Below are 15,198 nucleotides of genomic sequence, written 5' to 3'. Positions count from 1 at the left end.
ATCTGTACCAGTGTACCTCCTCTGGTCTAGCCAGTCAAGAAGACTCATTTTTAAGGTGAAATCCGCTGGTGTTGGACCATTTAAGGGTAGTTAAGTAGCTCTCTTTACGAACAAGGGATGTTGACAAGTTTGGTGGCCCTTCTCTTCAGAAAGAGAAAATTTCAACCCTGCGTAAACACACACACACACACACACACACACACACACACACACCGGGAGACAAATTGTGGTTCATGACCATGTGCTGTGTGAGCATGTGTTTCCCTGGAGAATATTGTGGGAGTAGGGCCTTACGAACTGCACAGATGCAAGCAGCTGTTACAGAATACAGATGGGCACGAGGGCAGCCCCAAGCACAGGTGGAAGCATGCGTTCTGTTCCGGGAAATCAACTAGAAATCTATACTCAACGGAGCACAAAATCAACCAGGGAGCTTACCTGTGTCCGAAGGTTCAACGCGGCTTCTTCGCCATGGAAACTCAGGTTCATAGAGTGCAGAGCTGGGTAAAATCGCTAGCCCTTCTGATTGAGTGGGTGGGTGATCTTTTAGACTGATCTTGTTTGGGTATGTGCACAAATCATTCACACGTTTCTAAAGAAATTAGGTCTCAAACAATATAGTGCCCTCACCTTTTTCTGAACCCAAAGCACTTGATCATTCCACCTCTCCAACAATTCACCTCCTGTTGTATTAGGTGTTTCTTGTAGTTTCATTTTTATGTTGGCTGAATTCTTTCAACCATGCTAAATTTGTCCTGTTTGACTATGTGGTTTGAATGGGAAGGCTGCGCGTCTCCCTCATCTATTTCTCAATGTTCGTAGTGTGGGAACTGGTAGAAGGTAGATAACTGGGCCCTTACCTGATTGCTAGCACTTGTCTCATGGGTTGGCTCCATCTCAAGTGCTTACCTGTGAGCATGCCCTCATTCACCACACAGCTTCCATCCATCAGAATAGCATCGCATGGCAATGACAATTTCCCTGGGAGAATCAGTGTGTCCCCAGGAACCAAGAAACGGGATTCCAGCTCCTGTAGACCTAGGAGCAGCAGAGTTTCCAGGTTAGCTGAGCTCTTTGCTTATACTGAAAATGAAGGTGACCGAGAAGCCTTGTCCATGTGTTGGTCAGGCTTACCCTATCTCTCATCTGCTTAAGTGCCTTTCCACTCAACTGCACGTTCCAAGAAAACCAGCATTCGGGAACTGGTTCCGGAAAGGATTAGCTCAGCCACAAGCTTCTGCTTGAACCTAGGACAGTGCTGTGTCCACAGTGGCTAAAGGTGCCTATTGGCTGTGACTTACCTTCTTTGAATGGGTTCTTGACCCTCTGCAGTGCCCATGGTCTCCTTGGATTGTGGAAGACCAGCCACATCATTTCAGTGGTCCTCACTCCCTGCAGACTCATCGCCACCCCACCTCAGGCCGACTCAGAGCAAATGCTATGTGTGCAGCCAGCAAACTACAAATCAGGAAGGTCTGGACATGTGTGGTGTAGAGAGAACATGGGCTTATTGGATAAAGAAAAGAAGGACCATCGTTTATTCAATAATAATCAGGCATGTGAAATATGAAGAACAGAGGGAATTTGAAGCAACTTGGACATTGGGTAGGAATGATGCAGTCAGGAATGGGATGAGGGTGAAGCAAGTGAGCTACCTTGAGGACAATGGGACATGGCCCTCATGACCACTCTCAGTGTCCTAAAAGTGCAGGACTAGCATTTATATAGACCTGTCTCCCTAGATTTTGCCCATGAAGTGTCTGGCTTGCCTCACCTTAGACTCTCTCTGTCCTGAGTTCAATCAGGAATGGCTTTTTCTTGGCTAATAATCAAGGGTAAGTGGAACGGATTCCAGTTTCAAATATTAGGGTGTGAGAGGAGGTAGAAGAGGTCACTTACCTTTATCTTTCACTCTGATTGTCACCTGGACTTTGTTGTGATCCTCCACAAGGTTGTGCAGTTTAACGGATTGCTATCAATTTAAAGGTGGTGTTTACATATTAGAATCCTTGTAGGTAAAAACACGGTATCTCAAAAGAGTAAATGCTGAGCCTCCTGTCACCGGCAAACTAGCTCGCGACCAAATGTCTCAACTTCTGTTTTTCATGCTCCTACTTGCTTCCTCAACCCACCCCACCAAACCCCTACTTGCAACTGTGGCCAATATGCTCCGTAACTGAAGCTCTTTCACTCCCAGGAACATAATGCACAGTGACTACCCTCAGGGCCTTCGCAAATGACATGAGGCTTCACTTCTTGTGGATGGACTGAAGACGAGCAGGCTACTTCCTTTCTGCATGCCTCCTTCCCTCCCCACAAACCGCAAAGCAGGGTTGAGCTGTATGTACTGAGTTTCCTACTGTAGGAGCCTGTGAATATGAGGGGGCTTCCAAAAGTTGGTAGAAAACTTCCAATGTCTCTCAGTTCCGTCTTTCCATAAGCTTTTCAAAGCTCGCTCATATGCAGGTTGTATTCTGACAGCGTGTGGAAGAGCCACCCCTTCCTGTGTGAGTTGATGGGTTTTCATATGGAATAATAAGAATGCAGATGTGAAAAATGAGGACGTAATGCCAGGGGGGCGGGGGCTTAAGTGGAGAGGAAATGTTTTGAGAATGATGAGGGCAATGAATGTACAAATGTGCTTTACACAATTGATGTATGTATGGATTGTGATTAAGAGTTGTATGAGCCCCTAATAAAACGATTTAAAAAAAATAAGAATGCAGATGTGAGTCAACCTACTTATTACCCCCTGGATAAGAAGCCAATTTCGCTTCTTTAACTGTCTTTTCTTCATCTGAAGGTAGGGATATTTTGTAGGCTTATTTTAAGCTTCAAATGAGATGCGTGCAGTACAAATCATTTACATTCAATTACTACCTAAAAAATATGCAATTTGGAACTCCCTATCAGTGCTGGGCAAGGAGGCCTGGGGGTCTAGGTCCAAAGGGTCCCCGTCTTGAAAACCTCCTGCAGCACGGTTCTGCTCTGATGCACAGCCCGGCACCAAGAGCAGGAACTGACAGTGAATGATTCGGTGTTTTGCCTTTAGTTTCTTACGCTGTGAGTCAGTGGATTCTTACACGGTTGTCGTCTAGTATTCCAGATGTCACAAAGTTGAATGAGTGTGAGTGATGAGCGAGAGGAAGCATCACCTTTGGAGTCTGTGGCTGGCAACTGGAGAAGCAGTGTGGTGACCACATTTACCAGAGTGATTCACGGGAGGTCGAATATCTTGAGCTATGACTGTGAAAAGCAGAGCAAATGCAAGAAGTCCAAGCAAGTGGAGAAAGCACCTCATATGTAAATACGTCAGAGGAGACAGAAGCAGAGGTGAGAGGAGGTAATTGCTCACACTAACTATGGGGGAACCATCAGTGGAGCGATGCCCGGTAAGGAGGGACCCTGTGGCGTGGCCTTGTAAGCTCCCACCTCTTCTCTGGAGGGATGTCAGTTACCTGAAGGCCTCTATGTAGTAGGAGGGGGTTTCAATACTGTCAGCTACACTTAGCCTCATTCAAATATAAAACATTTATTTCTTAGAAGTTGGAGTAAATTACTTTCATCTGCTCTACTGATGATTTTAATGCTACAAATGTCACCAGGCGAAGACAAGTTTTGCATGCAATTATGCAACTTTCCCCTTGAGAGAACATGATGAATTCAGTGTTAATATTTATATAGGAAAATGTATTATTTACTCTAGTTTTGCATGAAAAGTTAAACTTCAATAATTTGGCTCAATTGAGTGGAAGAAGTGATCTTTCTGTTAGGTACATATCCGTTGCCTTCACTTGGCTTGATGAGTTTGCGGCGAGGCACCCGTTTGAATGACGAATGGGGAGGAAGTCGGTCACGGTTGTAGGGCAAGAGCCCTAGATGCAGTCAGGATTCCTGAGCTGTAGGTCAGTCTTGCTATAATTCTAAGTGTCGCTTTACAAGTCTGTTGTTTCCTAGATTAACAGATGGCATTGAGGTGGATAACGTCCAAGACCCCTTCAGTCTTGACAATGGTATGTTACTGGCTCATTTTGGTTATGAAAGGTTTACACAACCCCTTCAAGGTTTCATAGAAACAATACTACAAGGTATGCAAGTGACTAAGCTTCTCATTGTACAAAATAGCATCTGCTCTATACCAGTCCCTGGGTGGCATAAAGGGTTACACCCTTGACTGCAAGCGCAAGGGTTGACTGAATCCACACAGAAGTGTCTTGACGACATGCATGATGGTCTGCTTCCCACAGGTCAACGCTGAAAACCCTGTGGGATAGTTGCACTCTGAACACGCAGGGGCGTCGGGAGATGGAATCCATTCAATGGCAGCGAGCAACTGGAGGCGTAATAGAAAGGAGAATGGTGGGCATATTCACCTTGTAGCATGGAATGACACCCCAAGATGCCACACATCTGAGGTATCCAGACAAGAGAGGCGAGGGCGGTTCTGCTAAGGCAGTGCAATTTCCACCCATCGTGAAACCGGGAGAAAGGGGCCTGCAAATTAGAGGTTGACCTTTGCTTGAAACCCATATAGAGAAAAAAAACAATCAGAGGCTTACAAGTGTTAAAGCAACTGGTCTACATGGTGTACTTAGTAGGTAGCAAGATCAGCAAGCAAACCCAAGTTCATCTGACACTCAAGCCTTTCTTGTTGTTGACTGTGTTCTCTTCACGTCCTTGGAAAGCGCTCCTCTTTTCCCCTTAAGGAGTCAATACTTCCTTTACAAGACTGCGGTCTTTCCTTGCTTAGCAACCTCTTGGCACTGTACACAGGGAGACACGAGGATGTCACTTGCAAACGGTGAACGATGAGCTAATAATACTTGACTGTCAGTTTCAAACTCCGTATGCCTAGCAGCTGGATTTGTTGATCAGAGGAAGCATTGTGTGTACATGTCCATGCTTCCATTCCTTTGCTTGGGCTATTCCCTACAATGCTCATCCCAGCTTCCTACCAGCCCCCCTTTCTCATCCTTCACGGAAAGCCCTGCTCAAATGTCAGCCGCACTCCCTACAGTCCTAACATCTCTGGGGAGAGTGAGTGCTTCTGCTTTCAGTGTTTCCGGGTGACTGTCCTGATGACATGACATGTCTCTATCTGCTGGTCACGCCTCCCTTGCTTATCAGGTGCTTCTCAGAAGACAGGGGGCATGGATGCACCCATGTATCCCTCCAATGTCTGTCACCTAGTAGGCCATCAAAAATACTGATGAGATGGAATGAAATGCTCCTATTCCCAACAACACTGGAGTGTGATAATGTAAGCATTCTCTTGGAGCTAAGGTACTCAGATGCGCTACAAACCCAGGTTTCCATGACAACCGAACAGCGAGACGAAGGCAAGTGCTGTGATGCTTGCCGTGCTTGTGAAGCTCTGGGTGGTCTGGTTTTCATTAGGTCCCTCTGTTTGCTCCAGTCCCTGTTCAGTGGGACCAGGAACGCTTCCCAAGGTGAATTTGCATATTGTTATTCTGCACATCTGTTGCTGCTTGTCTATATTTGCTGCAGCTGGATTTCCTCCAGCGTTGAGTAATGAGGGCATTAACCCAGGTGTCTCTTGAGGCCAGCTGAGTGAAGAGCTATGGGTCAGGTTCTCTCAGCACCATTTCAGGTGCCACCCCTGGAGCCCAGCCATGGAGTATGCAAATACAGTTCAGTGTAAATACAGAGTGGTAAGGTTTGCATTAATGCCTGCACCAGACTTTCTGGGAAAGAACCCCAGTAGGGGTACTTCTTGGCTTAAAAAAGGTAGATGAGCTCTCTCTGTGAAACCTGCTTTGGAAGGTAGCGCATTTGCAGGAAAATATTTTGTTCTATCCTTACTAACACCTTCCTCTTCTAATTTTGACACGCATGTATTTGGTCAGCTAAGTATTTAATTCAGTAAAACAATGATTTTCAGGGCAGCTCACTAAATGAATTTGAAATGGCCATAGGCACTCCTTTCATTTTTGCCAAACTGTTTCCCCAAATCATCTTTTTGCTATAAAATTATGAAATAGTTTCTCATTAAAATAAGGCAACTAGCTGGCCCCTTTGCAATTTTACTCAAACCTGATGGTCAGGTCTACGCCATCCTCTCTGGATGAGCTGGGCCAGGCCACATCAACACCCCAGTTGTTTCTGCCTCTTCCTCTCAGGGTGGTGAGGGTACAGCAGTCCTGTGTGTATCCTTCCACAGCTTGCCCCTCAGAGTCACATGCATAAAAGAGGTGGAAGCCCACTGTAAACCATAAGGTGTTATACTAAAACTGGTGAGACAGTTAAAGTTTATTGTGCCAACCTGGCCGGTAAACCCATGTGGGGTTAATTGAAGGGCGGAGAGATAAATGGCTCGGTGAGCCTCACCTTTTGAGTTCTCGGGTGTCATGTTTGTGATGGTCGGAACAGGGTGCAGCTGCCTTAGCCAGTTCCCTGCTTCAGTTGGCAAGGCTCACTTCCTGCTAGACATCCTCAAGGTGAAGCCACATTGGCCTACCCCGATGCAGCACCGGGTGCTGGAGCAGCCCTGTGGAGACTGCTGCTAGTGCTGAGATGCTTACACGTTCACTGATTCGGCTTTCCTCCTGCAGTCGGCGTCATAGTGTGTGTTTTGTGAGATGGAGGAGGACTTTGTGGATTGGTGTCGGACATATGGGTTAATGTTGGACTTATGAGTTTGGGCAGCACTGGGTTGGGATGTTTTCTTGATGTGCACTTACCCTTTATATAAAACTCTCTCTTATACATGAGTTTCTGTGGATTTGTTTCTGTAAAGTATTCAGACTAACACAACTGGTTTTTGAGGACATGTGATTTAGCTTGCCAAGGTACGGTTCCAGGGCATTGTTCTATTTTGTGCGGTGTGACAAGATGCCCGTCAGGTTGGGTCAGATCCACTTTTGTGAACAAACACTAACTGCTAATAGGATTAGTGACTTTTCCCTTTCCTTCCATCTCCCTGGGTTCATCTTGTTTACTTACTTATTTTAATTTATTATTGTGTTGATTATTCTAAGATGTGAGTTTCCCACTTCTGTATTATTGTTCCCCTAACAGACATCACTATTTTTTCACTAAAAACTGTGAAGGGTGATGAAGGACCATTGTCTATTAAAGAAGTCCCTTCCAACACTGTCACCAAGTGTGACCGCCAGCCCCATGGCTACCACCACTGTCACCCCCAACCCCAGGTCAGTGACTGCTCTGAACAAAGGAATTTAGAGATTTCTTTAAGATCCAGAATCTACACCTTTCAACTCCATCTAATTAATACCTGTCTAATCCAGATGAGTTTAGACATAAATGCTAAGCAAATGACAAATGGGAAACCATGACGAATGTCTCATTGTAGAGGGGGAGACTTTTTAATCAAGCAAGGAAACCCAGAAGCCAAAGAGGAAAAATATAAACTTATTTAACAATGTACAACAATTTGATATCTGGTGGGGGCAGGGAGGAGTCCAGATCAAGAAATAATGAATATATAAAAATATGATACTTTTCCACATATATGCTGTAAGTAAACAGGTAGTCAATAGAAAATAAAAAGTGAATATCTTTAGTAAATATAGGAAAGGGCATTTCTTGCTAGGAATCAGGGGAATGTTAATTAAAATCACAATAAGGCTCATTTTTTAATGAAAAAAGTAAGTGTTAAATAGCCCCAAATGCTGATGAAAATCTAGGGAAATTAGTATTCTCATAGGTTACTGATTTTAAAAACCCCAAAAAACTCACTGCCATTGAGTTGATGCTGACTCATAGCGACCCTACAGGACAAGGTAGAGCTGGCTCCCATGAGTTTCTGAGACTGAAACTCTTTAGAGGAGTAGACGGCCAGGGTCTTTTGAGCAGTGCCTGATAGATTTGAACTGCTGACCTCTCAGTTAGCAGTCCAGTGCACACCCCTAGGACTGCATTAAGTTTCCTCCTCACTTTTATCACTAAAAACAATCTGTCCTTAAATATAATTACAATATAAGTGTATCCTGACATATTGGTGATTCCATTTTTTAAAAAGATAGCAACTAAACCTCTAGTTGTTGAAATGTTCAAATACAAAGAATTTTTGTATTTGGAATATTAGTCTCAAAAATTCACTGCTATGAAGTCATGTCTGACTAATAACGACCTTATAGGATAGGGAAACCCCTCTGGGTTTCCAAGACTAATTCGTGTGTGTGTGTGTACAAACTATTTATTACTAGACAAGGTGGATAGTCTTTCTTTCTTCTCGGAAACACCAACGGTGCAGCCACAGCGTCCAGTGGTCTTGGTGTGCCGGCCACGAACTTGAAGGACCCACAAGTGGCGCAGCCCCATGTGGTCTCGAACCCTTTCCAGTCGATCCAGATCTTCACGGAGCTTGGCCCGGACCCGGCTGTACTTGCCATCCCTCACGGCTTTCTGCCTGGTCAGAACCAGCCCGTGGATTCTGAATCAAGGGGACCGCCCGCTCAAACTCGTCTGTGGGTGAAGTCCAGGTCTGCTTTCCTCCACACCGCGCGAGCACGTCTTCGCCCCGCACCCTGACTGGCAGTGTTGGCAAAGGCGCTTTTCTGCCGCCCGTGCACGTGAGCGTTGCGAACTCACCAGATCCTCTGGAGCCTATCCGGGAGCCCTCGATTTACCGCGCCCGCAGCGGCATTTTGTAGCCCTCTGGGTGGAAGAGCCGTAAGTCTTCACAGAAGCATAAAGCCTCATCATTCTGCACCTTCAAACTGCTGAATTTGGCATTAACAGCCCAATTCATAGCTAGTATGCCACAACCTGTCTTGTCATTATGCTTTAGGAAACATCGTTTTTAGTGTGAAAATTGAGAACCATTTTAGTGTCCAAAAATAAAAGAATAGTCAACTAAATGCTGATGCCTCGTGGAATATCATGCTATAATTTTAAACATAATCTAGCATAAACATAATTATTTCTACATCTAGGGGATAGCCCTTATCTAAATTACAAAGTAAAAACTACAAGTCCCAGATTAAGGTGTATTTTAAAAACCTATTTTATTAAAGCAAATTCATAAACACATACATCCATCTCCATACAAACCTGTATGTGTATGCACAGTGAATAGAGTATAAATGTGGGACAATCTGCTCAGCTCGTGATGGCATGAATACATACGTATAGTTGGGCTCCTGGCTTCTAAATTCACCTTTGTGTGGTTGCCCCTCACAACTGCTCCTAAGGTTACTTGCAATAGCCATCAGTGAGAAAGTACTGGAACGTGCAGCTTCATATGATTATGTGGATGTATGGGGCCACCTGCTGTGTGGTGAATCCACAGTGCCTAGGAACACGTCCAGTGGCTAATCCCAAACCACGTCCTTATTCACTTTCGGGGCACCCCCCTTCAATATCTGTGACCCATGCCTTTGCTCCCACTCCAGATATAATAAAAATAGCAACATCAGCCTCAGCTATAGCAAGAACAGGACTAACGTATGATGGGTGTTGTATTAGTCTAGGTACATTAGAGAAACAGATCAATAGAAATTCATATGTATAAGAGGGCGTTTTATATAGAGGTTAAGTGCACATCAAGAAAACATCCCAACCCAGTGCTGCCCAAGCCAACAAGTCCAACATTAACCTAGTAACCCATATGTCCAACACCAATCCACAAAGTCCTCCTCCATCTCACAAAACAGACGCAATGATGCCGACTGCAGGAGGAAAGCCAAATCAGTGAACAAATAAGCATCTCAGCACTGGCAGGGTTCTCCACACCGTGCTCCAGCATCCAGGGCTGCATAGGGTAGGTCCATGTGGCTTCTCCTCAGGGATGTCTCGCAGGAAGTGAGACTTGCAAGCTGAAGCAGGGAACTGGCTAAGGCAGCTGCACCCTGGTCCGATCATCACAAAGCAAGAGACCAGAGAACTAGAAAGGCGAGGTTCACCAAGCCATTTATCTCTCCGCCTTTCAATTAACCCCACGTGTTTATTGGCCAGGTTGGCACAATAAACGTTAACTGTATCAAGTGTCCTCTATGGGCCAGACACCTAGCAAACCAAAAAATTCACAGTCAATTCCAACTCCTAGCAACCTTATGGGATAAAAGCAGAAGGTTTCCAAGACTGCAGCAGCCTGTGTGGAAGCAGACTGCCGCATCTCTCTGCTGCTGAGGGACTGATGGTTTGCACTGGAGCCCAATCACTTTGTCCTGACACCGCCAGGGCTCCAGGTACATACACTCAAAAACTCAAACCCACCGCCTTCAAGTCCATTCTGACTCATAGTGACCCTAGGGGACAGAGTAGCACTGTGGGTTTGCAGTGCCATAAATCTTCCTCACAGCAGGAAGTCTCAACTTTCTCCCTAGGACCATCTGGTGGGTTTGAACCACTGACCTTGTGGTCAGCAGCACAACGTATAACCCATTATCCCACCAGAGCTCCTTTCGAAGTTTAGGCACTTCACATGATTGTTCTCACACATGCACAGAATGAGAGCGAGAGAAGCGGGAAAGGACGTAGATGTGCATTTCACTGATGAGGTGGGTTGTTCAAGAGACACGCAGCACACAAAGGGCTAAGGAGAAGGAAATGTGAACTTCCATTCGTTAAGATTTCCTTATCAAAGGCTCTCAGCGTTTTTTAATTCAGAATACTTTTGTGGTTTTAATTAGTTATCTGAGTGATTTTGTGATGCATATCTTCCAGTGCACATGGGGAAGCCTGTGTTTGCTTGGGCAAACACAAGTGAAAACTTCTAAAGAAAGTGGAACATGAGGAAATCTTTATTGAACGACTCAGTGTCTGTGAGTCTATCTGAAAGCTCACGCTTTCAATCACCATGCTTACCTGGTTACCTGCAAGCCATGTAAATATGACCCTGGCTAAGTGAATTAAGAGAAGGCCTCTGAAATATTGTAAAAAAACAATATGCTAATGCCATGAACACAAGACAGAAGCAGGGAAGAGTGTTCATGCAGTGTTGTCTTAATATTTCTATCAGCATAGGTGTTTCCCACACACCAATTTTTTGAAACATGGTTATTTAAACTCAATCAATTAATTAAACAGTTGTATTTTATATAATCAAATAGTATATTAACTTAGTTGATTGTATTAATTTAAATTAAAGTCATTCATTTAATCTAATTTTATAATAATATATAAATATTTAATGAATTGCTTCAGGTCCAATAACTGGAAAGTGACAGAAAGATTGAAACTAAATATTATATTTGAATTCTAAAGTTTTTTTTGCTGTTTCCCAAAGAGACATGATATGGCAGCCACGTTCAGATGGATTTGAGGATCCAAGAATGAAAAACAATATTCTATTTAAAATCAAGATTTATCAAAACTCAGAAGGAGTCAATTCTGTTTGGAAACTTTATTAAGTGACAAAGGTGACACGATTCTGTCTCCTGCTGAGATGGCACGGAATGTGTCAGACCCTTTACCCGCCAGTGTCTATTTCAATCCCTGTGCTGAGGTGCCTACCGCTCACCAGAAGGAGAGGAGCCCTTCCCCTACGTGACAGGCAGACAGAAAGATCTCACCACCATCAAGGGAAGATTGTGGGCCACCCTTGTGTTTTTATATTAGTTCACGAAGAAACACTATGAAATACACACTCAAACAATAAACAAACAAGCAAAGCTCTTCTAGGCCTTATCCCCCCACCCATATTTTTAGAACCTGATTTCTAGCTCTTTACATACAGATTGCCTTTCTTTTATTTCTCTTCAGACATTTTAAAATTCAACATTCACAGAACCTAAGACCATCTGAAAAGTCAATATTAGAACTAATATTTGTTGAGTGACTGAAACTGCGTGGGAATGAAAGATCTCTTTCACACAGATTAAACACTTCTGTGTCTACCAACTGATGTGTGCCCAGGCTACACCGTGCTGAAATCTAGATTCACCAGTTCTCTGACAGTAGTTCCATATCCATCCTCAATTATTGGCATCTTGAAAAGTAAGCTAAGAAACCATGGCATGTGCAGTCAAAATTTCATTTTACGAGGAACCAAGAATCCTATCTGAGTCACTACCATGGTTGATGTTCTTTGTATAACCTTCAGAAGAAAAGTAAGATTTCAACCATCTAAATGGTTTCAACAATTCAAGTTTCAGGTTGGCCATCCCTCCTAGGGTCTCAAAAGCTAACTCTATAAGCCAAGCGTTCAAAAACATACAACCGACAGACTGAGGCACTCCTGTGGGCTTGCCTGTGGTTCAATGTGTCAAATCTTCAGTGAAGTAGCAGAGACTGTGGAGAGGAGAGACTTAGTGGAGGGAGTGGGATGAGACATAAGCAATATTCAACTAAATTCTATTTCAGACTGTGTTGTTTTTCATAAGACTGATAAAAAGGGGGTGGGGTGTTGAAATAGGTAGAAGATGAACAAGGATTGGTGTTTTAGGGTGAGCATTGAACTGCTTGCCACAAAGTCAAACCCCCCGTCTGCTCTGGGGGAGAAAGTCGAGGCTATCTGCTCCCATAAAGATTGACAGCTTTGGAAACGGAATGTAAGGTCACTGTGAGTTGGTATCAATTTGATGGCAATGGGTTGTATAGATGAACAATGATAGTGGGAGAGAGGGGAAGATTTTGGACTTGGAGTGACTCTTGTCAATGAGAAGAGTTTGCACTGCAAAGGAGTGTAGGGCTGCCTAAGAGGAGCTTTAGGAGTAAAGGGAACTTTGAAACTCTCTGAATCATATTCAAATCAATATTAAATTTGTATGAAAAACAATGGATCATTTAGCAGCAACAATAGTGAAACCCACAATGCTGAGAACATTTAGAAATAAGATAGTATACCTTGCAACACACAAAAAACCCCAAAAACAAAACCGTGGATAAAATACTGAACTAAAAGACATTTTGAGGCACAAGAGAGCACATGGGCACTGCCACCTTCTTTCAGCTGGCCCTGGGAAGGTCCTTTTGGAGATACTGATATGGAAATGGGCAAAGGTGAGATCTCTCTTTTCTTCTGAGATCAGGGGTGTGGAAGAGAATGTACGCCTGAGAGTCCTACGGTCATCTTTACCACCCTGTGGAGCATCAAGGCCACACAGAGTAACCATATTTCTCAAGCCAGAGTTACTAGAAAAGTAAGGGCACACCCGGATGCTGTGGCATGGTCAAATTGTTACCAACATTTCTGCACACGTACTCTTGAGTTCTGTAGTACTTACTTTACTGCACATGGGCAAACAATTCCAAGATTAGCACTGAACAATAGATCACACTTTAGGCAGCCCTACAGTAAGGCAAGGCTAAGAGATAGTTTTCTAAAGATAGTTTAAGAACTTGGACCCAGCCATGCTTAAAGTAAAAACACCCATAAGTTGTCTTGGTGAGATGCTCCATTTAGCTCAAGTTGGGTTGCTATTGATGCAAACTGAAGAAGGCTTTACTAAGATGCAGGCTTGGGACACTGCCACTCCTTTGCTCCTAACCTCCCCCCCGCCATTAATCCACCACAGCATTTGTTCCCAACATCAATTCAGACACCAGCTTCAGAGCCCTTCTAAAAACAGGACTCAATCCAACCTCCCATCAGCAATCAAATAACCAGAGTTTCAAAAGGGATCGAACAGTGATTTCAACTCTTACCTGTCTCAGATCATACACACTCAAGATGATGGAGAGAACCGACAAGATGATGATGGCTATGGAGTATTCTGTGTAACCTTGACTCAGCCACAAAGTTAGGGTGAAGGCTTGGAACATATAGAACGGATTTAAAACCTACAGGTATAAAAATGACATTTGGGTTACTTGTATGGACTTTAGTAGTAGTCAAAATACTATCATTTCTTTATAGAATGTCATTATTTTTTCTTATTTTTACAACATACAATAAATAACCTCTAATATTAAAAAGAAAACAAAACACCAGTTTAATAGAACAAAGTATTCTTGCATTGAGGGAGTATTTGAGTGGAGGCCCAATGTCCATCTGCTACCTTAATACTAAACCTATAAATATATGCATATACATCTACTTCCCCATCATCATACATACATATATTTACATATGTACATGCCTTTATTTAGACCTCTATAAATACCTTTTGCCTCCTAGCGCTTTCCTCTATTTCCTTTTACTTTCCTCTTGTCCCACCACCCTTAATGCAAGAATATTTTGTTCAATTAAACTGGCATGCCAGTTGCTCATCTTCCTGACACAATCGTTGACGACAAATGGGTGCATAAGGAAATGTGGTAAAGAAAGCTGATGGTGTCGGCTATCAAAAGATATAGCACCTGGGGTCTTAAAGGCTTGAAGTAAACAATCAGCCATCTAGCTGAGAAGCAACAAAGCCCACATGGAAGAAGCACACCAGCCTGTGTGATCATGAGGTGCCGAAGGGTTCAGTTATCAGGCATCAAAGAACAAAAAATCATCTCATTGAGTGCTCACCTCCCCGATAGGATCACTGAAAACAAATGGGTGCATAAGCAAATGTGGTGAAGAAAGCTGATGGTGCCCAGCTATCAAAAGATATAGCATCTGGGTTCTTAAAGGCTTGAAGGTAAACAAGCTGTCATTTAGCTGAGAAGCAACAAAACCCACATGGAAGAAGCACACCAGCCTGTGTGACAACGAGGTGTTGAAGGGATTAGGCATCAAAAAACAAAAAAAATCATATCATTGTGAATGAGGAGGAGTGCAGAGTGGCACCCAAAGCCCATCTGTAGGCAACTAGACATCCCCTTACGGAAGGGTCTCAGGGAGGAGATAAGCCAGTCAGGTGCAGTGCATCAATGATGAAACATACAACTTCCCTCTAGTCCCTAAATGCTTCCTCCCCACCCACTATCATGATCCCAATTCTACTTTACAAATCTGGCTAGACCAGAGGATGTACACTGGTACAGATAGGAACTGGGAATCCAGGATAGATGATCACTTCAGGACCAGTGGTGAGAGTGGCAATACTAGGAGGGTGGGGTGAAAAGGGGGAACCAATTACAAGGATCTACATATAACCTCCTCCCCGGGGGATGGACAACAGAAAAGTAGGTGAAGGGAGACATTGGACAGTGTAAGATATGATAAAATAATAATTTGTAAATTATCAAGGGTTCATGAGGGAGGGGGAGTGGGGAGGGAGGGGGGAAATGACGAGCTGATGCCAAGGGCTTAAGTGGAGAGCAAATGTTCTGAGAGTAATGATGGCAATGCATGTACAAATGTGCTTTACACAATTGATGTGTGTATGGATTGTGATGAGC

At 43.8% G+C, this 15,198-nt stretch overlaps 1 protein-coding gene across 1 annotated transcript in view; it reads right to left on the bottom strand.

The window, feature by feature from the left end:
• ATP13A5 (ATPase 13A5) overlaps window positions 1-15,198 on the bottom strand; it is a 138,978-nt gene that overhangs the window by 82,454 nt on the left and 41,326 nt on the right. Inside the window, exons 7-9 of the mRNA XM_045287560.1 lie at window positions 13,573-13,707; window positions 1,900-1,972; window positions 910-1,038 (exon numbers count right to left, since the gene is read on the bottom strand). Of these exons, the coding sequence (XP_045143495.1) occupies window positions 910-1,038; window positions 1,900-1,972; window positions 13,573-13,707 (337 nt within the window). The remainder of the gene's footprint in view (window positions 1-909; window positions 1,039-1,899; window positions 1,973-13,572; window positions 13,708-15,198) is intronic.

Source organism: Echinops telfairi, unplaced genomic scaffold, assembly GCF_000313985.2.
Source record: "Echinops telfairi isolate 266 unplaced genomic scaffold, ASM31398v2 ScPeMD7_17;HRSCAF=63, whole genome shotgun sequence".
Lineage (NCBI taxonomy): Eukaryota > Metazoa > Chordata > Mammalia > Afrosoricida > Tenrecidae > Echinops > Echinops telfairi.
The sequence above is the reverse complement of the archived record's forward strand: the minus strand, read 5'-3'. Positions and strand labels throughout refer to the sequence as shown.